Raw genomic sequence first — 24,928 nt, forward strand, 5'->3', positions numbered from 1 at the left:
AATAGTCAAAACAAATAGGCAAAGCTAAAATAAAATAACAAACAACTTAGGTATTCTTTCTGGCTTGATACGGCTTATATTACTTGATAGCTTAAAGGGGGAATTGAACGGTTAAAAACTGTGTCTCAACGGGGTCTTTCCAGCTGGTTGCCCATCACTGTCACTTTTTAGAGGGAAAAATAGTCTTTTATAGTGTGTTGACTACAGACGTCACGATTAGGTGGCCTTTCTTTTTCAAAAACTAAACACTGGCTCTAACAATATCTCCTGTTCTCCTTTTTCCCTCAATGCAGGTACGCTGGAATTTTCTGACACCCACTCGGACATGTCCTATGTCTTCATCAACGACTCGTCGCAGACCAACGTGCCGCTGCTGCAGGCCTGCATCGATGGAGACCTGCCGTTCGCCAAGAGGCTCCTGGAGACGGGCTGCGACCCCAACATCCGGGACAAACCGGGGCCGCACCGGGCTGCACCTCGCCGCCGCCCGGGGCAACGTGGACATCTGCCGCCTGCTGCACAAGTTCGGAGCCGATCTGCTAGCCACCGACTATCAAGGGAACACCGCTTTGCATCTGTGCGGACACGTGGACACCATCCAGTTCCTGGTGTCCAACGGGCTGAAGATCGATATCTGGTAAGCAGAGTACACACATCCTTTACTCAAGTAGAAGTACACATACTCGTGTTTAAAAATACTCTGGTAAAAGTAGAAGTACTGACTAAACTTCTTAACTCTAGTAAAAGTAAAGAGGCTTTGAAATGTACTTAAATACATTTTTTATTTTTTTATTTTCTATTTTAATTTTGTAATCATTTCGCGACCCCCACTTTGGGAACCCCTGGTATAGGAGATATTATGTCAGTGTGTGTGTCAGAATCAGTCATTGTGCTCAATCGCTGTATCGCATGCTGTGTAGCTGTGGTTTCAATATCAGTAGAGTATCTAAGTATACACACTCATACATAGATTGTTCCGGGTAATAGAAAGGGAGAAACTGAACACAAGTGTGTGTGTGGGGGGTTTGTGTGTGGTGTGTGTGTGTGGTTTGTGTGTGTGCCTGGTGGGTGATGGCAGAATCAGTCATTGTGCTCAACTGCTGTGTGTGGTTAAGGGGCCCTATTATGTAAATTGTCTGCAAAGACTAAAATCCCAAAGTTCCCCCCCCAAATGAGTTTCTCTCCCACTCACACACCCCCCTCCTAGAGACACTACATACTGATATGAACCTGAAGATCAGCAGGATAGGACTCTTTAAAGTAGAGACACTACATACTGATATACACCTGAACATCAGCAGGAGAGGACTCTTTAAAGTAGAGACACTACATACTGATATACACCTGAACATCAGCAGGAGAGGACTCTTTAAAGTAGAGACACTACATACTGATATACACCTGAACATCAGCAGGAGAGGACTCTTTAAAGTAGAGACACTACATACTGATATACACCTGAACATCAGCAGGATAGGACTCTTTAAAGTAGAGACACTACATACTGATATACACCTGAACATCAGCAGGAGAGGACTCTTTAAAGTAGAGACACTACATACTGATATACACCTGAACATCAGCAGGAGAGGACTCTTTAAAGTAGAGACACTACATACTGATATACACCTGAACATCAGCAGGAGAGGACTCTTTAAAGTAGAGACACTACATACTGATATACACCTGAACATCAGCAGGAGAGGACTCTTTAAAGTAGAGACACTACATACTGATATACACCTGAACATCAGCAGGAGAGGACTCTTTAAAGTAGAGACACTACATACTGATATACACCTGAACATCAGCAGGAGAGGACTCTTTAAAGTAGAGACACTACATACTGATATACACCTGAACATCAGCAGGAGAGGACTCTTTAAAGTAGAGACACTACATACTGATATACACCTGAACATCAGCAGGAGAGGACTCTTTAAAGTAGAGACACTACATACTGATATACACCTGAACATCAGCAGGAGAGGACTCTTTAAAGTAGAGACACTACATACTGATATACACCTGAACATCAGCAGGAGAGGACTCTTTAAAGTAGAGACACTACATACTGATATACACCTGAACATCAGCAGGAGAGGACTCTTTAAAGTAGAGACACTACATACTGATATACACCTGAACATCAGCAGGAGAGGACTCTTTAAAGTAGAGACACTACATACTGATATACACCTGAACATCAGCAGGAGAGGACTCTTTAAAGTAGAGACACTACATACTGATATACACCTGAACATCAGCAGGAGAGGACTCTTTAAAGTAGAGACACTACATACTGATATACACCTGAACATCAGCAGGAGAGGACTCTTTAAAGTAGAGACACTACATACTGATATACACCTGAACATCAGCAGGAGAGGACTCTTTAAAGTAGAGACACTACATACTGATATACACCTGAACATCAGCAGGAGAGGACTCTTTAAAGTAGAGACACTACATACTGATATACACCTGAACATCAGCAGGAGAGGACTCTTTAAAGTAGAGACACTACATACTGATATACACCTGAACATCAGCAGGAGAGGACTCTTTAAATACTTCTAATATCCGCTCTAACACCGTTCCTTTGACTCTTTTGACTAACACCGCTGTCTGTCCGCTCTTCTCCTTCACAGTAATCACAACGGCTCCACCCCTCTGGTGCTGGCCAAGAGACGCGGCGTCAACAAGGACGCCATCCGCCTGCTGGAGGGTCTGGAGGAGCAGGAGGTGAAGGGCTTCAACAGAGGAGCACACTCCAAACTGGAGACCATGCAGATGGCCGACAGTGAGAGGTGAGCTGAACGTGTGCACAGTGTGTGTGTGGAGGGGGAAGATAGAGGGAAGTGGGAGGAACCGGTTACGGCTGAGTACTCCAGCAGTGTCTTCCTGTGTGGGGTTAGCTCCTCCAGTAAAGAATGATGTGCTTGTTTCATCTGGGAGGACACAAGCACATCAGACTCCTGTAGTTAATGAGTCATTATTCCCTTTATTCCAGACTAAAATGCATGGGGAAGCGTGGTTTCCTTACAGCTGTACAGAAAGGTCCAAACAGCCAGATGTGGTCTTGGAGAGAGTTTGAAAATGTTAAATATAAATGAGGAAATTAGAAAAATTTAAATTACAACAAATGAACATTTTTGAAAAATCAATCTCCCTCTTCACCAGGGCATTTATCTAAATAGCCTAAAAACGTGTCGCCATTAGTTTTAGTTGCTTTGCCACAGTAACCAAAATGTGTCCATTCATGTCCAGTTTTCAGTTGAAGCTTGAAAAAAACTGAGAAAAAAAGATTCTGGTTTAGTTTGCCTAACTTTGAGGTGGGTTAGGATACGCATACCAGTCAAAATGAGGAGAGAGGAGGTGATCCCTAACTGTGATTTCCTCCATGTTTCCCAGTGCGATGGAGAGCCACTCCCTGCTGAACCCCAACCTGCAGAGCAGTGAGGGGGTGCTGTCCAGCTTCAGGACCACCTGGCAGGAGTTCGTGGAGGACCTGGGCTTCTGGAGGGTCCTCCTGCTGCTGGTGGTCATCGCTCTGCTCTCTCTGGGCATCGCTTACTACGTCAGTGGGGTCCTGCCTTTCTCCAGCAGCCAACTGGAGCTGGTGCACTGAGGGAGGGAGGAGAGGAGAGGAAGGAGGAGGAGAAGAAGTCCAGAATCCATTGTTTATTTTGTTTACTTGCAGCCCAAACTAGTCTTTTTCTCTGCTTTCTGAACAACTTCCTATTATACTGTTTTGATTTGCATTGCATTGAGTTTGCCCGCAGCACCATTCGTGTTTACTCGCGTCACTCAAACTAGACGTGCTGGCGAGGAGGCGGGGCTTATCTCCATGTACATACCGTGGTATACACCAACAACAGAGTGAACACATTTGACCGTGATTTAATTGTAATTCACGTATAATAACTAAATACTGATACAGACTAGGGACAAAAACATGAGTTCATGCTTTTGCAAGTGTGCTTACAAGAAATTAATGTTTTCTGAAAGGAGATAAAAAGTCATCTCTAGATCCAAAAGAACAAAACTCACACACTCAATTAGACACAACTCGTACGCATGGGGTGATCGAACAGGAAGTGTCTCGTACTAAAAACAAGTGTTGGTTTTTAAATAATGTTAAATATTCCCTCTTTAAAATGAGAGCAAGCTGCTTTGGAACTAGTATGAAAAGGAGAAAAAAGGCTCCTGCTTTGTTTTAATGCAAGTATCCGAACACATTTCCTTGTATAACCGTTGATGCTCTGCTACAAGCTGTGTATTGCCATTGTTTTGCATCTTTTTTCACATTTGTCGGATCTTTTAATCGTGTTATTTATCAAATATCTTCTGTATTCTTTTTCCTGCATTCTGTATGTTTTGTTAAAATCATGCACCCTTGCTTTCTTAACCCATTTCTCATGTAATCAATAGACTGGAGTTGTTGTGAATTATAAATATTCCTAATTTTGCATCATCCTATTAAAGTAGAAAAGCACCTCGACTGCGTGCCTTTTGGGGAAAAGCTTCACGTTTCAAACGCGTTCCAAAGCATGCGGCTTTGTTGCATTATAATTATCATATAAAGGCACAATGCTCATACCTGTAGGAGAGTGTTTCTCAAACTTTTTCATACCAAGGACCACTTAACCAATAAAAAAACACTCGCGGACCACCTAACTCCACAAACATCCAAAAACACATCGTTTTTCTAGAACAGATTACAAATTGTCTGAAAATGGTACAAATAAGTGGCAACATGTGTGATGAAGGTGTTTTGCTGGGCTATGTCATGCAATTGAAAGTGAAACTTAAACTCGCTCCATTGCGGAGATATCCCCGCGGGAGTGCAGAAAACTTAAATAAATACATTTATTTCAATTGTGAAATTTTACCAATATAGGGCCAAACTTTGAGAAGCACTGCCGTAGGATGATGGCAGCAGTTTAACAATGTGTTGTTGTATATTCCTTTTTATCTCAATGTCCTTGTACACCATGTTCATGTTATCTGTTTATTTTCTGTCATTAAATGTGGAACCAGAATAAAATAAAGTGTGATTATAAACAACCCATATTGTCAGATCTGCTTTTTGTTGCATTGATACACCGTACTATCGCAGGTACAGGTACAGAACAATAGGAACGGATAATCACAGTTTTTAAATTAATATAAATAAAACATGCCATCAATTTGCTTCTTTATGCATTTCTAGAAAGCACATGCTTGTATTTAACAATTATTAGAAGGCCATTCATTTGTATAATAATTTGCTTCTTTATTCCATACAGTGGCGGATCTAGACAATTTTACATGGGGTGGCAAGAAGTTTTGGCAGGGGGGCAGGCCCGCCCCTCCCTGCACGCAGATCACGCAGACTGCGTGGGGCCTCACCTCGCAGAGGGGGCCTCATCATGGGCAAATGCGGCACACTTAGCTTATGCGCAAATGCTGCGCATTTAAGCACGCCACAGTTTCGCTGCTGCGAGGCTCCGGCGCTCGCAGTTCACGCGAGTGCTCCACTAGCAGCAAAAACATACCATGTGGTCCAGCTAGAATGGTAACTGCCTCCCTGCCCTCTGCCTCCTTATTGCTTCCTGCCTCTGTCCCTCTCTTCTTCATTTCTCACATCCACTTCCTCTCTATCCATATCTTCATCTCCTTCTGTGGCCTTCTCATGTTCTGACCCTCCTGGTCTCTCGAGTGTACTCTCCTCATTTTCAGTTCTCTGACTTTTTGTGCTAAAAAAATAAGCGATATTCCTTTTTCTTTTCATTTTTACTCGAACAACTCCAGGTACTCTGGCCTGCAAAAGTCAAGATGTGAAGCACTGGTTAAAATCCACTGTCTGGCCATTTAGAAATTCAATAAACTTAAAGGGGACCTATCATGCAAAATGCACTTTTGTACGTCTTTTATACATGAATATGTGTCCCCGGTGTTCCAGGGAACTCACCAAGTGTCAGAAAACACAACCCTCTCTATTTTCCTCCATACCCAAATCTCTAAAAAAGGGGCTGCAACGGATCTGATCAAAACTGATCCAGATTTGAACACTGTCCTGACGTCAGGACAGTGGCGCTACGGCTATTGGCCCAACTCCACCAATCAGGAGGAGACAGCCACGGCCATTGCAGTTCGAAAGCGCTGGAGACGCTGTAGTACATATGCCAGGCCTGTAGGTGGTGCTGTTCTCACAGAATCAGCCCTTGCAAAAACAGAGCTAAACATTTTCAAATTGAGCGAGATGAGGCATGGCTAAAATGCATGATCTGTTTGGTATTTTGAAAAACAAAAAGTATAAATATGCCTTATATAAGTATGGTCCTTCACTATATTATTCAAATATAGCATGATAGGTCCACTTTAAATTAAATCAGAAAAGTAAAAATCATTAAAGCTTGTGTTCGGACTATTTACTCAAATTGTATTTTCTCAGTTTGACGGTACACATCTATGCACAGTCTATGCAGTAAACATTTGCGATGTAACTTGTTAATTTGTTAATTCATTGCTGTGAAATGTAAGGGTAACCTACATCAGGGTAACCTACATAAGGGTAACCTGCGTAAGGGTAACCTACATATTTTTTAAACTGCTTAGCTAACAAAACACTGTCACTCACAGACTCTTTTTAACCGTTAGAGCCAATAGAATCGAAGGGGAATTTCGTTACCAAAACCTGTCTCACGCTCTGAAATCTGAAAATGGAAAACTAGGTTTATTGCTTATGGATTATCAGAAATAATTTCAAAGTGACACAGACACATTGGATTAACCTATGGATTAACCTTCAGCAGCGTTTTAACGTTTTAATGCCATTGAAGACAACTTTTGATCAGACAACGACAAAGGTAGGCCATATTGCCGTTTTAGCTACCTAGCGCCAAGTGTTGTGATGTCTGTTTTTGTTAATAAGTTCCCGAGTTCTTATCATGGAGTGATTATATATATACCTATCGATTCTGTGTCTTCTCACGATGCTAATCGATATGTTGGATGTGCAGCTACGATAAGTAATAAGGGTGTTATGAGTGAGTTTTTGTGCCACCGCCGTTAGCATTTCTTCGCTCGTGGCTAATTCAGAGGCTGAAAAAGATCAGTTAGCTGAGTGTCTTCCCGTTACATGGATATAAAACATTCATAGTTTATTAAATATTAAGAAGCCCTCAGACGCTGTTTCCTGCAGATGACGTGTTTTTCCGCCCGCCGGCAGGGGGATGGGGTTCAACAGGTTAATGGGAAACCCTACATGTTTGAGCACCCTCTATGAAACGTCAAGCTACCTCACAGCACCCCCCAAAAAAAATCTCTGGCGCCGCCACTGTGGGCTAAACCCCGAATGTTTCCAGGTCCAGGAAACGCCCCTGCCTTCAGATTTGGCTAAAATGGTCAAAATCTGTTTTGTAGTGTTTAATATATAGCTGTTGTGGAGGATATCATGAAGCAGGCACATGCACATATAGACATCAAAGTGGGCTTGAGCCCCTGCCCTTTTTCTTCCTCCAGAGAAAGTGCCCTTTTTATGGGGTGCTTTTTTTTTTATAAATAAATGCATATATATCTACTGCTGTTTGCGCACAGTTTCCCTTTCCAAAAATATATTGATTGAATACAAAATAAAAACATCAGGTCGGGAGATTAGACTGTGAAGCTCCGATGCTCTCTCTACCCTCCCTTCCTCCACGTCTCATGCACAGCGGTGCGGACATCGGCAGTCACTTCAGACAGACAGGTAGCAGCACCTCCCACCTTACAGTCACTTCAGACAGACAGGTAGCAGCACCTCCCACCTTACAGTCACTTCAGACAGACAGGTAGCAGCACCTCCCACCTTACAGTCACTTCAGACAGACAGGTAGCAGCACCTCCCACCTTACAGTCACTTCAGACAGACATGTAGCGGCACCTCCCACCTTACAGTCACTTCAGACAGACATGTAGCGGCACCTCCCACCTTACAGTCACTTCAGACAGACAGGTAGCAGCACCTCCCACCTTACAGTCACTTCAGACAGACAGGTAGCAGCACCTCCCACCTTACAGTCACTTCAGACAGACATGTAGCGGCACCTCCCACCTTAAAGTCCCATGTTATGCCGGCTTTTCTTGGTTTATTTTGAAGGTGAGTGGTGATGAACAAATTATTAAACTGCCAATGCCTCGAGTTTACAGCTAATTAGCCACAAGACCAAAACAAATATAGTTAACTATAGGCTACTAGCTAATGGATAAGTTAGCTCAAGGTTTAGCTAAGGCAATTTATCATGGGCATACAGGCTAATGTACTTAAGGGGAGACACTTAAAGTGAATACAGAAAAATGTGTATCTAATAACGTCATCACAATCGCCACATTGATATGCAAATTAGGCGTTAACTATAGGCCTAATTAAAATGCGCTAATTTGCATGCAGTTACCAAGGCATTGCAGGGGAAAGGATAACAACAAAAAACAAAAACAAAAAAAGATATCACCTCACAACTTCCCCAGATTACTAGTCAGTATTTTCCCCGGAAATGTTGTGTTTAAATGCAGATTAGCTTTAAATCTATAGATGAATTCAGACATAATGATCTTTTTGCCTGTAATGTCCTTAAACAGTAACTTCATAATTTTGATTGTTGGCTGCTCATTTAATAACTGTTAATTTAGTTTGTTGTCTGCTGTTGTGCGTAGTGAATACTAAAGAAGACCATTGTCTCTGTGCTAGCTGATTATTTTGTAGAATTCTGTTGAGTATTAAACAATTGTGTGAGTGTGAGGGTATTAAAATAAATTGGTCAGTAAGTCAGAGATGTGCAACTATATTTAACTTTTTGTTTTACATTTTTTTTAATAAATTATTATGGGAAGTGCCCTTTTTTTCACTTGAGCTACCCCCAAATATCTGTGCACGTCCCTGTCATGAAGCCTTGTTCCGATAAAAAAAAACTAGAGCGCAGTTAGGCCTATTATATCATTTTAACTTGAAACGGGTCACGTGAGACCCGAACACAACATAAGGGTTAAATACAGTTTTATTAAAAAAAAGCATTTCCTTGTGTGTGTGGTTTAGGGAGGGTGGCGCGCTATCGCTCCCTATGGCCACACACACACACACACACACACACACACACACACACACACACACACACACACACACACACACACACACACACACACACACACACACACACACACACACACACACACACACACACACACACACACACACACACACACACACATTCTCCCTTTCTATTACCCGGAACAATCTATGTGTGTATACTTAGATACTCTACTGATATTGAAACCACAGCTACACAGCATGCGATACAGCGGTTGAGCACAATGACTGATTCTGACACACACACTGACATAATATTTCCTATACCAGGGGTTCCCAAAGTGGGGGTCGCGAAATGATTACAAAATTAAAATAGAAAATAAAAAAATGTATTTAAGTACATTTCAAAGCCTCTTTACTTTTACTAGAGTTAAGAAGTTTAGTCAGTACTTCTACTTTTACCAGAGTATTTTTAAACACGAGTATGTGTACTTCTACTTGAGTAAAGGATGTGTGTACTCTGCTTACCAGATATCGATCTTCAGCCCGTTGGACACCAGGAACTGGATGGTGTCCACGTGTCCGCACAGATGCAAAGCGGTGTTCCCTTGATAGTCGGTGGCTAGCAGATCGGCTCCGAACTTGTGCAGCAGGCGGCAGATGTCCACGTTGCCCCGGGCGGCGGCGAGGTGCAGCCCGGTGCGGCCCCGGTTGTCCCGGATGTTGGGGTCGCAGCCCGTCTCCAGGAGCCTCTTGGCGAACGGCAGGTCTCCATCGATGCAGGCCTGCAGCAGCGGCACGTTGGTCTGCGACGAGTCGTTGATGAAGACATAGGACATGTCCGAGTGGGTGTCAGAAAATTCCAGCGTACCTGCATTGAGGGAAAAAGGAGAACAGGAGATATTGTTAGAGCCAGTGTTTAGTTTTTGAAAAAGAAAGGCCACCTAATCGTGATGTCTGTAGTCAACACACTATAAAAGACTACAATTCCCACGGTGCCTCCTCTAAAAAGTGACAGTGATGGGCAACCCGCTAGAAAGACCCCGTCGAGACACAGTTTTTAACCGTTCAATTCCCCTTTAAGCTATCAAGTAATATAAGCCGTATCAAGCCAGAAAGAATAGCTAAGTTGTTTGTTATTTTATTTTAGCTTTGCCTATTTGTTTTGACTATTGTAAAGGCTTCTTTTCTTTGTTGCATGTATAAAAGTTTGTGTTTTTTATTTTGAGCAAACACATCGCATAACATCATCCAAACCATGAAGCAACTCTTCAACTGTGGGTAATATAAAGGAAAGAAAACGAGTTAGAAATGTCTGTCTGAGGCGTCTAGTGGCTGGATAGAAAAACAAGGAAGGAAGCCACGACAGATATGTTTCAGTGTCACTGGGGATCATTTAAATGCAGGTGGATTACCAGCACTAAATGTTCCAGCCTGCTGCAATTTCCACCATTTACTATTTGAATTGTAAACCACTGCCTCCCTGTGGCAACGGGTTATTTCGTCTCTGGGAAATGTGCATAATCTCGTCACAGTCTTAACCGCAACATGTCATTATTACTCATATTATATGTAATTCTGGTGCATATATCAGGGATGCAAAATACAAAATAAATAAAGAAGTGAAATAGAGGAAGTTTAACAAGCATTGACGTAGGCAATTATAATTTTTTTTGGATAATATAAATGAACTTTGAGCAGCAGCAGAATCATTCTGGGTGTTTTGACGGACAGTGAAGCTACAGTTTCAGACGCTCAATATATCCATTTACTCTCAAAAGCCTCATAGATCTACAGGAATTCAGTTAAGATGTGTTTTCTCGCCATGCCTCTTCCTCTGCTCCTGGTTTCTGCCCTGGTGTTTTGCACAGGTATGTATCGCAGTTTGTATATGAATGCTTTACTGAGCGTGACTGTGGGGTAATGAAGGGGTTCGTTATGAAATCCGTTGAATTTCTTCTCCCCGTTAATGCAGTTAAATAACATCGAATTGCTAGAGAAGTGGGGAAGAAAAAAGCAATTCTGAGCAAATTTAGATTGCATCATTTTTTTTGATATTGTGTAAGAGTCCTCTTCTTCCGCCTTGAGAAAGAGTTTCACTTGGTTTCTCAGCCCAGCGGGGGTTCCCGGTGTCTCCTGGATGTGGGTGGTTCAATAATAACGATTGACTATGTTGTGGGCTATATATCTGTCTCTGTGGTTATTTGAAGGTTTTTTAATTTGTTTTAGTGTATTTTTAAGTACTTAATAATATGGTCTTTAATACTCTGTTACATAAGTAAAAGTATAACCATTAAAATATACTTAAAGTACCAACATTAAAAGTACTTGTTATGCATTATTTCATTTAATTTTTTATTCTGTTTTTATACATGAGCATTTTAGTATAGTAGTTATATATTATATAGTATATCTTATCTTATCTTATCTTATCTTATCTTATCTTAAGATGATCGATGGCTACTGCCATATTTGCAAAATGTGCCTCTGAACCTTGACAAGTGCATGTTTCAGGCTTATCAATGAACAACAGGAGGGGTCACAGACATAAGACCAGCTGTTAAATAAAGCTCTTCTGACCTTAGCTGTCCTGTGGGTATATTAATGCTGCCCATTATGGACACAAGCAATTTTCACCCATTTATTAATTATATGTTTTAAATTTGATAACACCAATATGTTTCGTATCCCCTAAAACTCCAGGGGTGTACACAGTTTAATACTGGCAACTTCTAATTGTGGGAAATACGAAAACGTCTTTTAAAACTACAAATCCCGAGACGTGCCATAGAACATGTTGCGAAACACACAATAGCCAGCATGTGTAGTTCTGGGGGGGGGGGGGGGGGGGGCTGGGCTGGACCCGTCCGAGTTTAGGAAAGTCTGCCGTGGTTCCATTCCATTTCTAATACCCCTTTCACACCAACGGTGTTTCAGGGCCGGTTCGGTGCTGGTGCTTGAAAAGCACCGGGTTTTCCTGTTCACACCGCAGCGGAGCAGCGTCATAGCTCCGGAATCCGGTTCGTTTCGAGCACCAAAAAGTTGTCCGTCTAGAAGCAAGAACCGCATACGTCACGCTTACGTCGGAGGGGGGCGAGATTAACCTGAGCTAACACTTAAGGCGAGTACGGCAAATAAAAGTTGTAACAAGCAGTAGTGCTGAGCAAAGTGACTAGAACGCAACCACACACTTGTTAAAAAAAACACACTTTATAAAGTCAGGCAACACTAACCAGGCTTCGTGTGATTCTGTTTATTTGTACCTTACTTTGACCATCCGTTCGCTGTTATTGATCATTGTGGAGAGCAGGCAGACGTTTTGTTTGTTATTATAGCAGCTATCGGATGGAATCAATACATGGGCTGCACAGGTTGTCATGTCCGACTATCACAAGTAGAATCATAATGAAAAATACGTCGGTAAAAAGTGCCTGTAGAAAACTGCTTAGCAAGTAGTCAGTTTAGCTTCGGTTGCTATGCTAACATCACCCATGTTATACCAGAGAAACTTTCATAACAGCGTTGTGATGCCAAACAGCGTCAATTCAGACTGACACCAAACAGCGTCAATTCAGACTGACACACATTCACTTAAGGGGAACTGGGGATATGTATCAGCTGCTTGTGTGACAGTCAGACAGTGAATACTTTAGAGCCGTGTGAGCTAACCCGGAGCTAACGGGAGAATACACTCGTGGAAGAGCAGCCGGCCAGCACTGCAGCGGTCGGTAAATGCCGCTGAAACACATTAATAAACAATGAACCACGGCACTCTGGAGAAAAGTATAAGGTTGGAGAAGTCGTTATTTAATTTAATCTGGCTTCGTATGATTAAAAGCAACGCAGTCCCCGGCCCGTTGTTATTGTGAGGTGAGCTCCGGCGTTGGGGAGAAACTCAGCGACGTAAACTGTGACGTCATGACGCAGCAGCGGCAGCACCAGTCGGGCTCTGAGCGGTGTGAAAAGAGCCGGCGCTAAACCGAAGAACCGGTTCTGAACCAGAAAAGCTCTAGCACGGAGCTTGAACCGGAGTTGCGTTGGTGTGAAAGGGGCAAAAGAGCTGTTTGACGCTCGGCGTAACCTTGTCGCACTGCCACTCCAACATCCAATCACAGAGCTTGAGGACTAATCACGGGGTTTGTAAAGCAAGGCAGATGTTGTAGTCCCAAACGATAGCTCGGGATTCTGGGTAGTGTAGTGTCTAAACTCAGAAAAAACTATTTGTTTCTCCGAATCGAAGGTTAAAAACACAAAAGCATTGTACACAATTTAAACCAATCAATATTGTGTAATTAACAAAGATAAACTGATTTTTTTTAGTGGATGAGTAATGCAGATATCACTGTGTAATCATTTGACAGTGAGGGGAATACTTCCGGTTTTATTATGAAAACTTCGAGAGCGGAAATACTGTTTTCACCCCGTGAGGGTTGACGCTAACTTTACATGGAAGGTGCCGCATATAGAGTGGCGAAGTCACGCCCATCTACTTCCGCCCCATGGGACCTTATTTCGGAAAAATAATGTATTGAAGTCAATGGAGAGAGAAAACTTATCTTTCGATCCCGTTTGAATTGTGCCATGAATTACACATATGATGTTTGTCAATCTTAACAAATAATTTCCATGTCAAAAAAGTCACAGTTTGTCGTAAAACTGTTGAAATATAAGACTATGAAAAATACGCAACTAGAAAGACTACAAATCCCAGAGTCGCGTAAGTGATGTCACAATTGTTTTCCTCCACTAAGAGATAGCTAAGATCAGCGCCATATAGATAGAATCTATCTATATGGCGCTGGCTAAGAATAGATAACTTTAACAAGATGCCTGTGTGCTTAGTACCAGGTTGTTATTATACCAGCAATGGGTCTTGCTCGTTCTTTCGCTTCCCGTCTGATGAAAGGACCAGGAGTGTCTGGATCAAGCTAGCTAGTAGCTAGCACGTTAGTTAGCATTACAGCCTTGTCATTTGTATTAGCCTTAACATGAAGTAACATTAAGTAACCCAAAATGTTAAACAGTAATGGCGCGTTTCCACTACAGCGCGCAGCCCGGTTTAAGAGGGCTGTGACGTCAGCGGCCCGTCTTTGGTTGCGTTTCCACTTGGCCTAGTACCGGCCGGCGGGTCCTAATTCACAGTTTTTCTGGCCTCATAAAATCGTGGGTCTAGGGCCAGAGACAACGAGGCTGAGTCGGGCTGAGTATGCTAAACTAGAGAGAGCATCGCTGGCAAGGGGGCTACAACTACAACAAGATGGACATATTTGACCGTGATTTAATTGTAATACACGTTTCAAAATGATGCCGAAGTAACAACATACTGATACCGGTTAGTAAAAACCATGAATTAATGCTTTGTCAAGTCTGCAGACAGACGGCAGGGGAAAAACCTTTTAAAATGCTTGTTTTCTAAATGGAGATTGGCTAAGCTAACGCAGTATATGCTCCGACCGTCCACACTCACAACAACGGCCTATACAGACAGAAATAAAGCAGCGACTGTATTCACCATGACACAGGCAGTCTGTGGTTTGTACTTGTTTAACTTTTGTCTAGTTTCTGAACAGATATGAGGAGCTGTGAGCTCTGAGTGCTAACAGCTAACGGCTGTGTTGTTTTTCTGGGGTCCTCTGAAGATCACGTCATGGCTCCGCCTACACTGCGTTACTATAGATACTGCCCCAGTTCCTAAACTGTAATGGAAATGCGCCATAAAGTGAGCCAGTCCTAACGAGGCCCAGCCATACCGAGCGGGGCCGAGCGAGGCCGTGTAGTGGAAACGCGCCATAAGAGTAGTAGTCATATTTCGTGAACCCTTTGAAGAGTACTGTCACCGGTGTGATCATTCTATAATACACAATTTAAGCCCGGGGGAGAAATGCTAACGCTAGCATCGACGATCTTCTCTACTTCATGCTATCTGCACAAATGGTTGACATTAAACATTAAAACGACCAGGCAGTTCAGAGAGAATCAAAGGAAGGCAGGCAGGCAGCTTTGCATGACATTCTTCAGGACGTGTTTCATTGTGGTGATAGTGAGGGTAGCCAATCGTTTTGTTGACAAGACAGTAGTGACGGCCATCTTGGTGACGTGTGTTGTTGACCAGAGATGTAGTTCATTGAGCGTTTCACACAAACAAATGTGTCACTTCACAGTTTTACGACAATTTTTTTTTTTTTTTACTTGCAAAATTATCTTTTAAATTGACAAACATCATATGTGTAATTCGTGGCACAATTCAAACGGGATCGAAAGATAATCTTTCTCTCTCCATTGACTTCAATACATAATTTTTCCGAAATAAGGTCCCATGGAGGTCCACCGGAAGGGGAGGGACTTCGCCACTCTATACACGTTATCCTGGCGAGACCTCAAATCATCTTCGTAATATCTATCAAACTATAGATCCTACACATCGACTGGACGTAGATTATAAAAGTACAATATACACTTCTCGCTAGAAATCTAACCAAAAAGCATTTTAATGGCCAAACTATTCCACAATTTAGGATTTTCCAGAGAGGGTTATTTGTGAATAAAAGAATCTCCGTAGCGTTTGCAATCAACGGGAGCATGTTGTTTCTTACATAGATATATATAAACACTAGATGACTCACCCGCGCTGCTGGCCAATGGAGACCGACGTTGCCACATGGCCGCCATCTTGGTACAGGCAGTGCTCTCATTCATAACATTATGGTTTACTATTTAAATAACCATAGCTTGCTCAATTTTCAACCAATTTTCAAACGGTTTGGTTTTTTATAAACATCAAAGATGTAGTTATGATACTGCATACTTATAATCATGGACTTTCATATGAAAATAACATTAAGCAGATAAAGCAATAGCTATACACACACACAAGGTATTTATATTAAATATTTGCCGGTGTATATATTTCCATTTATTTTATTATATTGTTAATATTTAAAATAAATTATAAAATTAAAATATATTTATATTTTATATATAAAAATCGGTCTCATGTTACCACTCGGTAAGCCAAGAGTTGTTAATTTAGCAATGCCTTAGCTTGAAGAACAGGGACACAACTAATGACAATAGCATATGGTGGTATATTATTTAGATATTCACACCTTTATCAGAAGAACCAAACCAACATAAAATGAGCTCACAGACAGGCCAGTTCTGTCTCATTTATCACAATTATTTTTGTCATGAGATCTTCATATCGTCCTAGTTTTGTATTTAGTTTCTAGATTTATAAACAAATCCAGAACCTTTGAAATACGTTACCACTTCACAGAACGGTGCGCTGAGTTCTTGTAGTCGAAAAAAGCCCAAGAATAATATAAACTGTACCGGCGGTGTCCTTTTGTGTCCTTCTGTAGTCCATTTACTGTTGTTTGTCTTGTCTTACCCCGGCTGATATCTCACTAAATCCAGTTTTAATTGTTCCCTATATTGCCCCTATGCCCTGTAAGGTGTCCTTGGGTGTTATGAAAGGCGGCCCCCCAAATTAAATGTATTATTATTATTAAGAAGAACAACTTGGTGTGGTTTCTATTCTCCTAAAAAAGATTTACGTTCTCCAACAGAAAACACAACTCAGCGTACTTTTAAGAAATTGATCTTAATAGGCTTGTCCCTTATAAGGCAGAAATATGTTTTGAGGCTCTGGACAAAAATGGCTATTTTGATTGTAAAGGTTGCCAACCCCTGGGTGTAGTTTCAATGTTTGCACATGTTTATTCAAGTGTATGAGTGACATAGAGCAAGTGAGATGGCCAGTGGTTCTCAAACTTTTTACACAGAGTACCACCTCAAATGATATTGGGCTCTCCTAGTAACACCATCATAGACCTTCCTGGGTACCACCGAGATAAAGGATTTAATATGACAAGCCATATGATGCTCTCATTTGTTAGTGACATTCCACATGCAAATAAGATAAGATAAGATAAGATTTTTTGTCAAAGCACTTCAGATATTAATTGCTATCGGGATGTTAAGAGCATTCCATGGGATATAACAAAAAGTGTATCTCGAGCCGGTTTCTCAAACTTACCTACCCCACCTTTAAATATTGAACAGATTATATATGTGTAAAATGTACAACGTGGTTATATTCAAGATAAACTATGGAGCAGAGAGTTATCTTCCAGCCAGAGGTGATTTGTTGTACAGAGTTATGGCACTGCGGAGCTGTCTGTTGGAGAAGGAGCTCCGTTGACTGTCCAGCTGCAGGTGGAGAGGATGGGTGGGGTTATCCATGATGGACAACAGCCTGTTCAGTGTCCTCCTCTCCACCACAGCTTCAAAGGGGTCCAGCTTGATGCCGATGACTGACCCAGCTTTCCTGATCAGTTTATTGATCCTGCTGGTGTCACCGGCTCTGATGCTGCCCCCCCAGCAGACCGCAGCAAAGAAGAGTGCACTAGCCACAACAGACTGATAGAAGATCTCCAGCATCTTGCTGCACACGTGGAAGGATCTCAGCTTCCTCAGAAAATAGAGTCTGCCCCTTCTTGTGCACAGCGTCAGTGTTGATCCTCCAGTTCAGCCCATTGTCTAAGTGCACTCCCAGGTATTTGTAGTCCTCCACAACAGCCACATCCTCTCCCAGAATGCACAGGGGTAGAGGAGACGTCCTCACCCTCTTGAAATCAATGACCATCTCTCTGGTCTTGGCCACATTCAGAATACTCACAACATTAGGCTGAGGTTCATCTTCCGCTCTTCTTGAAGTGGTTGTGCTTCTTGTTGCTTCCGGCTAAAATAAACATAATTAAAGAAATGTTGAGTGTTTAAAATGTGCTGTAATACACAACACATTATTTATTCCTAAACTTGCAGAAAGAAAAACTAAAGTGTGACATTTAATCACATATTTATATATCAATCTTATACACCTTGAATTCTTGTTGGCCAATGATACACATACCCTTTGAAGATGAGCTGGGAAGTTGAATACTGTTGGCACAACAACATCTTTAAGCCGGACAGTCTGCCCCGTCCTGTCAAAGTCCTCACAACTGAAGTGATCACTGCAGAGCAGTGTCCTGCCTTCTTAGGGCAGCTTCCCACTGCCTCCTCCTCTCTCCGGTTTTGGGAAACCTTAAAAACATGAGAAAGGTAGCCAGATATATAAATTATTGTCAACATTTTCCTCTCTTCTTTCCTTTAACATTAAGGGTAAGGACAAAAATACACACCGAAATTATCATATTTTTGGGGGGTAATTGTATGTATGTATGTATGTATACTTTAAGAATAAGACAACCACACTAAGAGTTATAAAAAAAGGTGTCCAAAAGACACATTAAATAATTGTGTAAAGAAATGGTAGCAACATATTCTAAAGAGGCTGGGTCAACAACAATCTTGCAATACTATTATCTCACATAGCCCCACTGATCCTGTGTAGCAGGACTTGTAATGTACATACATCCACTAAGTAATTAACGATTATCCTAATTATAGTCATAATATTGTCATATCTTACACGTGAAAGGTGATTCCACGGGTTCTTGTTTCCAGACTGCGGTGATTAGAGCATCCGTAGGCTGCACAAAAGTCCGGCATAGTCAGGTACTTCTGTAAACACAAAGCCAGCAATTTCCTGTATCATAATGTATCTAAATGTAAGATGTTTTTAACAAGCCAAACCACTTGGAAGAAATCATGTGTAACTTAAGTTATGTTGAAAAGAAAGAGCAGTTCTGCCTCTCCCACTGGTGTAAAGTTGCTGGGTCAACTTTGTAATACTAGGTCTCACTCACAGCCTCTTGTTATTAGCCAGCTAATAAATACAACCACACATACACAAAGAAAAGCTGCAATTTCAACATGTCCAAGCATCCTGTATCATAGCCATGCTAATAATGTTTATAATAAACCAAATCGTTTGTAAATCAGTCAAGATTTCAGCGAGTTAAGAGTATTTCTGTGCAGATCACTCACCTTACAACAGCTACCATAGCGCGTACCAGAGTAGCTGTTGACTGTAGCAAGATGGCGGCCAGTGAGCTACGCTGGAAAATCTCCCATGAGCCATCTAGTGTTTATATATATCTATGGTTTCTTACACGACCACTAGAGGTGCTACACTTTAAAACGTGACTCTGTGTCGTATTAAGCTGCTGAACAATCGACCTATATGGTCGATTTTTGTAGGAGGACAGGCTGATCCTGACATAACGTCAATATAGGACGAGTTGGGACTTAGGAGTGAGAATGTGTTGTTATTAGGGCTGTCAGTCGATTAAAATATTTAATCGCGATTAATCGCATGATTGTCCATAGTTAATCGCGATTAATCGCAAATTCATCGCACATTTTTTATCTGTTCTAAATGTACCTTAGAGGGATATTTTTCAAGTTTTTAATACTCTTATCAACATATGAGTGGACAACTATGCTTTATATGTTTGTTTATTATCATTTGAACAATGACAAATATTCTCATTAAACACAACAACCTCTGAACATTACAAATATTCGCCTCAATTCAACCTAGAACCTCTCTCATACAATACTGTGTGTGTGTGTGTGTGTGTGTGTGTGTGTGTGTGTGTGTGTGTGTGTGTGTGTGTGTGTGTGTGTGTGTGTGTGTGTGTGTGTGTGTGTGAATGTGGAGGATCGTTGGAGCTATGTGCAGCTCAAGGCATATATGCCTGTGTGTATGAGCTGTGTTGCGCGCACTATCCGTGCTGAGTGTGCTGTCTGGCTACCTGCATAAAGTCAAGTGCTCGGCGCAGTTGTCGGCGAAATGTCGCTCCTCTGTTTTCATTGAAACAGCTCCTTATATCCGTTAGCTCAGCTAGCTAGCACCAGATGCTAACAACAACACGTAAGGTGTGCTTCGCTCGCGCCACACATACACACACCCTCCCGGTCCTCCCGATGGCCAGTCCGGGCCTGCCGGTGAGCGTGGAAGTGTGGTCTGCCACAAGCGGGCAGCAGGAGCGGGGCTGTCAGCATCAGCTTGTAGATGGTATTTTAAACTCGATGCGCTCTGAAACTATGGCGGCCGAGGACAAAAAATACACATGCGTTAATCGCGTTAAAATAATTAGTGGCGTTAATTTTTTTTTGCGTTAACGCGTTATTAACGCGTTAACTTGACAGCCCTAGTTGTTATATACGGGGTGTTTCTCAATCGCGAGTAAAGCTGCTGCAGAGCCACTATTTCAAGCATACTACGTCATCGAGTGCCGCCGAAGTACTGTTCCAATCTCCAGCATACTTGGAAATCTACCGAGCCCGGCGTACTCCGTTTGGAGAAATATCGAGTCTGCACATGAGTACACTCCGCGTTCTTAAAATCCCCACAATGCTTTGCGCACGGACCAATTTCCAAAATCTGTGGCGGAAGATGTAAGGCGGGGCCTCTCATATGACTCACACCTGCACACTTGCTAGCGTGTTGCACTCTTTGTTTTCCGAATGGCAGGAAGTATTCTTGCCTCGCTCCTGAAGCAAGATGCTCGGCAGACATGTGCTACCAAGCAAGCGTACTCGCGATTGAGAAACACCCATGGTGTTACAATTACACTTCTACACAGGTGTGTGTGTGTCTCTCTCTCTCTCTCGCTCTCTCTCTCTCTCTCTCTTGCTCTCTCTCTCTCGCTCTCTCTCTCTCTCACAGACCTTTTCAATGAGCAAGTGCATGTTTTTACAGAAATGTTTAGATACATTTTTTTTTTTTATCACCACTTCCCTTAAAAGTTGAGCGTTACTCAACTTTGTAAAACCTATGATGTTCCCGGTCAAAAATGACGCATGATGCGAGAAATGATTGGGTAACATTATGTTCATCAGATAGGACACACACAAATCAATTACAACATTTTTGGAAACATTTTCAGTGTCTGGTCTTTGTATATTCGCTACTTTGTTAAACAGTAGTGAGACATTGTTTTCAGCTTTAAAGGGTGTTTTTTTGATGATGATTAATGTTTTTTATTTTGCAGTTAAAACGAACACCACAGGGGGGGTTAAAAAGGAAACCGAGCTGAGAGGACAGCCGGCTCGGAGCTGGAGCTGGAAAAGCGCCGGTTTTTCCTGTTCACACCGCAGCGGCGCTGCGTCATAGCTCCGGAATGCGGTTCACTTCCAGCTCCAAAAAATTGTCGGTCTAGAGGCAAGAGCTTCGGAGCTATGACGCGGCGTCGCTTACGTCTCTCTTACGTCGAGGCGTGCAGGAAACTAAACCCACCTCCCCTGAACATGGGTCGACTGAAGAGTCTCGTCATGCCTGCCTACAAGCAGTAGCGCTGAGCAAAGTGACCACATTAATAAACAATGAACCACGGCACTCTGGAGAAAAGTATAAGGTTGAAGAAGTCGTTATTTAATTTAATCTGGCTTCGTATGATTAAAAGCAACGCGATCATCGACCCGACGCAGTCCCCCCCCCCCCCCCGTTGTTGTTGTTGTGAGCTCCGGCGTTGGGGAGAAAATCAGCGATGTAAACGGTGACGTCATGACGCAGCAGCGGCAGCTGGGCGGTGTGAACAGAGCGGGAGCTGAAAAGGGAAACCGGAGCTGAACCAGAAAAGCTCTAGCTAGGAGCTAGAAAGGGAAAAGCGCTGGTGTGAAAGCCGCATTAGTGATGGGAATTATGGCTCTTTGAAGGGAGCCGGATCTTATGGCTCCGTTCCTTTCAAAGAGCCGTTCAAAAGAGCCGTTTTTTTTAAAAAGGGGGCGGGGTTACTAGGTTTATCTGCGAAATAATCACCAGGATAATGATTGACTGCATTGCCAGACCTAATGTCAATAATCTGCATTGTAAACATGACACAAGGTGGCGCCATATCCATGTCATTCATGTCAGTGAATGTACTTTGAATTTACCCTCTGTATGTGTTAAGTCAATAAAGTTGCCTTGCCTTGAATGAAATTCACGCAACTCTTAATATTAGTAGTGTGTTTTTAAGTGGCGATGGAGATTATTTGTTGACCCTGCTTTAAAGGATATTTTGCCTTTACAAATGGTGCGCTTTATCACTGCCTGGGTTTTGGTTGAAGTGCATCCAAATGCTGCTGCGTTTTCGCGTTTGGCTCATTTTCCATCCGAAAAACACGTCGTCTATCTGTCCCGTACCACTTGTTATGACTTGACTTCTCTCTCTCGCGTATTCCATTAAGACCCACCCCACCTAACTCCTCGTGCTGAAAACCTACCAATCAGAGTAGGGGCGGGTCTTCACAGAATACGTTTGGGGAACAAAATCAAGCTTTTTAAAAGGCAAGTGGATTTTGGCAGGCAGTGAGTGCGGACCAACGATTGAACGATAACAAGAACGGCTCTCACCAAGTACGACTCGGTTCCCCTCGTTCGTACCAAAGAGCCGTTCAAAAGAATCGGCTCGTTCGCGACCGACACATCACTCTCTTGACATGTGTGCATCTAATAAATAACGCTGAGATGAATGGCTAAACTTGAACTGTGAGAATAGTCACCTTTCTGCTGCAGAGAGACAAAAGGTATAAGTCTAAATCTGCTAACAGATACTTTATTGATCCCAATTTGGGAATGTATTTTGTTACAGAAGCATCAGTGTGCTCAGACATTACAATACAAATACTTAAAGGGCCCATGTCATGGCCATTTCCACTGATCATAATTACATTGTTGAGGTATACTAAAATAGATTTATACTGTGCAATTTTCCAAACTCACATTGGTTTCGCATACAGCATCTCTGTCAAGCATGTGTATTCAGCAGTATTCACTCTCTCCACTAAACGACTGGTTGGAGCTCTTGCCCCCCCCTCCCTGTGAGCCTAGTGTGCTCCGATTGGTCAGCTCGGCCACTCTGTTCTGATTAGTCAACCACCAGAGAGGCTGCGCCCATGTCTAAACGGCTGCTCTCAGCCGAACATCAGTCTTATCATGGCGTCGGTACAGCCGTATATTTTATATACATATATATATTTTTAACTGTTGTTATAGAAGAGTGTGACGGCCCCAGGGCCTTTGTCTTACGATGGGGTGGAGCTGAAGAGGCTAATCAGCGCGATCACGGACACCTGGCCGGAGCCGAGGTGCTAGCCAGCTGCCCGGAGTCAAACGGCGGCCCCTCTCTCCCTCCAAGCAGCTCAGCGATCCTCTCCCCTCGACCACCTATCTCTGCATTTACCACAATAAATGTGCCGTGGTTTTGTAAACTCGTGTATGTCTCCTTGTCTTTCCGTTGTGGCCTACGAGCCGGTCATAACAAAGAGTAAGTTATTTTTACCCGTTATAAACTACTACTGTTTGATGAGAAATCAAATCATGGTTTGCTATATATAAATGATATGTTATAGGAGCAAATAATTCAGGGAAGAAAGGATAGGCCTACTAAGTATTTCCATTAAACTTTATTTTTAGAAATGTACAAAATGAACGTAAATATACATATATACACGGTATATCGTCAATTACTCCCCGTTGTCGGCATCTTGCTTATAGCAGCCGGGGCTTTTTGAGACGATGCCTCAGTGTGGTCGTCCAGTCATGTATTGTCTGGCAGGATCTACCTGGATGAAATAAAATGCAAATCACAAAATATTAGAGAAACTTAGTTGTTTTAGATTCGTTAGTAGTAGTTGTGGTAGGAGTGTGGATCTATCTAATGAACAGCTTGCCTGCTAATATGCTAACCTAGCTTTGTTTACCTTGGTAGCTAACACGATATGAACGTTAGCTTGGAGGAACGGCAACTATAATGTAGTGTAATAAAACTACTATGAACAAAAGCTAGTGGTTCATATTAGGCTAGCAATAACGTGTTTATAATTGCAATATTATACGGGTATTCTGCTACGTTCGGTCATACATTGTAACTTGCATGAATACATTGTTTTGCGCTAGCATACAGCTAGCCTCGTTAGCTATACATGTACATGTACTGTCACAATGTACGGTAAATCACCCGGAGTATACTGTATGAGTATTCCGTGTGTGTGACTGCAGACATTCTCCTGCCATGACAAACATGTAAGGCCATCTGCTGACATTGTAGTTGATATATTTAAACGCTAGCAACGTAGCATAACAAAAATGTTTTTCCGACCAAACTAAGGTCTAGCTCCGTCGGTTAGATTGGTAGCATACACGCTACGCCAGCTATAATGTAATTACGTTTCGCGACTGACCGTACGGTAAATCACCAGGAGTATACGGTCTATGACTATTTCGTGTGTGAATGCAGACATTATCCAGCTATGAGGAACATGTATGTAAGGCGATCTGCTAATATTGGAGTTGATATATGGAAACGCTAGCAACTTAGTTAGCACAGTTAGCACTGGCTTAGTAGTCCGAAACATGTTTACACATTTAAACAGTCGTGGTAGATACCTTGTTTGATAAATACACAAATAACAATGCAAACTTACAGGTTGTGTACCCGTATCTTCCCCTGCTCCAAACGGTCCAAACAAGCTGTGCATATCCGGCCTCAAACTGGGCAATGTTTTGGAAGCTTTCGTCTGTGAAATGCCGGTTCTTCGAACCTCTGGAGGAACAGTGTTAAAAAGACATTTCAACCACTGACTTCGTCGTGGTTCTTCCGTCGGTAGGACAAACAGCTCAGATTTCTCCTCACATTTCAGGAAACAGGTCCTTGGCAGTGGCATGACTGGATCGATTGTGAACTGAACCAGAGCTTCCAACAGTAAATGTTAGGCTGGCAGAGGGTGCGGCCAGCGCCGCTGGGTGTGGCCATAGCTCTTCGGGATTGGTCCATTTCGTTCCGGGTACCGCATGACATCAGGCCGTACCCGGAACTAAATGGAAGACTCAAATGGGTAGTGACGTATCTCCAACGAGGCGTTTTGGGGAGGTATTTTCTGTGTTAGAGTTTTACTCGCTACAGGGTGTACTTTGAGGGTTTTGACTCTGCACACCGTTTACAT

General features: G+C 42.5%; 3 protein-coding genes across 4 annotated transcripts in view; 2 read left to right on the forward strand and 1 right to left on the reverse strand.

Annotated features, from left to right (window-relative positions):
- Positions 1 to 296: 296 nt before the first annotated feature.
- Positions 297 to 5,071, forward strand: ankrd46b (ankyrin repeat domain 46b). The gene is given in 4 exon segments (XM_034149987.1): positions 297 to 451; positions 453 to 637; positions 2,652 to 2,810; positions 3,415 to 5,071. Coding segments are annotated over 4 exon segments (687 nt in total). The 5' UTR covers positions 297 to 325; the 3' UTR covers positions 3,632 to 5,071.
- Positions 5,072 to 9,573: 4,502 nt separating this feature from the next.
- LOC117497952 (ankyrin repeat domain-containing protein 46-like) lies at positions 9,574 to 9,923 on the reverse strand. Its single transcript, XM_034149988.1, has one exon. It carries the CDS (start codon positions 9,886 to 9,888, stop codon positions 9,574 to 9,576), a length of 315 nt encoding a protein of 104 aa, XP_034005879.1. The 5' UTR covers positions 9,889 to 9,923.
- Positions 9,924 to 10,757: 834 nt separating this feature from the next.
- The window catches only part of LOC117497953 (erythroid membrane-associated protein-like), a 65,034-nt gene continuing 50,863 nt past the window's right edge, over positions 10,758 to 24,928 (forward strand). For both annotated transcript variants that reach the window (XM_034149989.1, XM_034149990.1), the window contains exon 1: positions 10,758 to 10,920. In XM_034149989.1, coding sequence (XP_034005880.1) covers positions 10,860 to 10,920 — 61 coding nt within the window. In that variant the 5' untranslated portion in view covers positions 10,758 to 10,859. The remainder of the gene's footprint in view (positions 10,921 to 24,928) is intronic.

This window comes from Trematomus bernacchii, unplaced genomic scaffold (assembly GCF_902827165.1).
Source record: "Trematomus bernacchii unplaced genomic scaffold, fTreBer1.1, whole genome shotgun sequence".
Classification (NCBI taxonomy): Eukaryota; Metazoa; Chordata; class Actinopteri; order Perciformes; family Nototheniidae; genus Trematomus; species Trematomus bernacchii.

Excerpts from the sequence above, each read along its gene's own strand:
- LOC117497952 (XM_034149988.1), bottom strand. The coding sequence starts at position 9,888 with ATGTCCTATGTCTTCATCAACGACTCGTCGCAGACCAACGTGCCGCTG.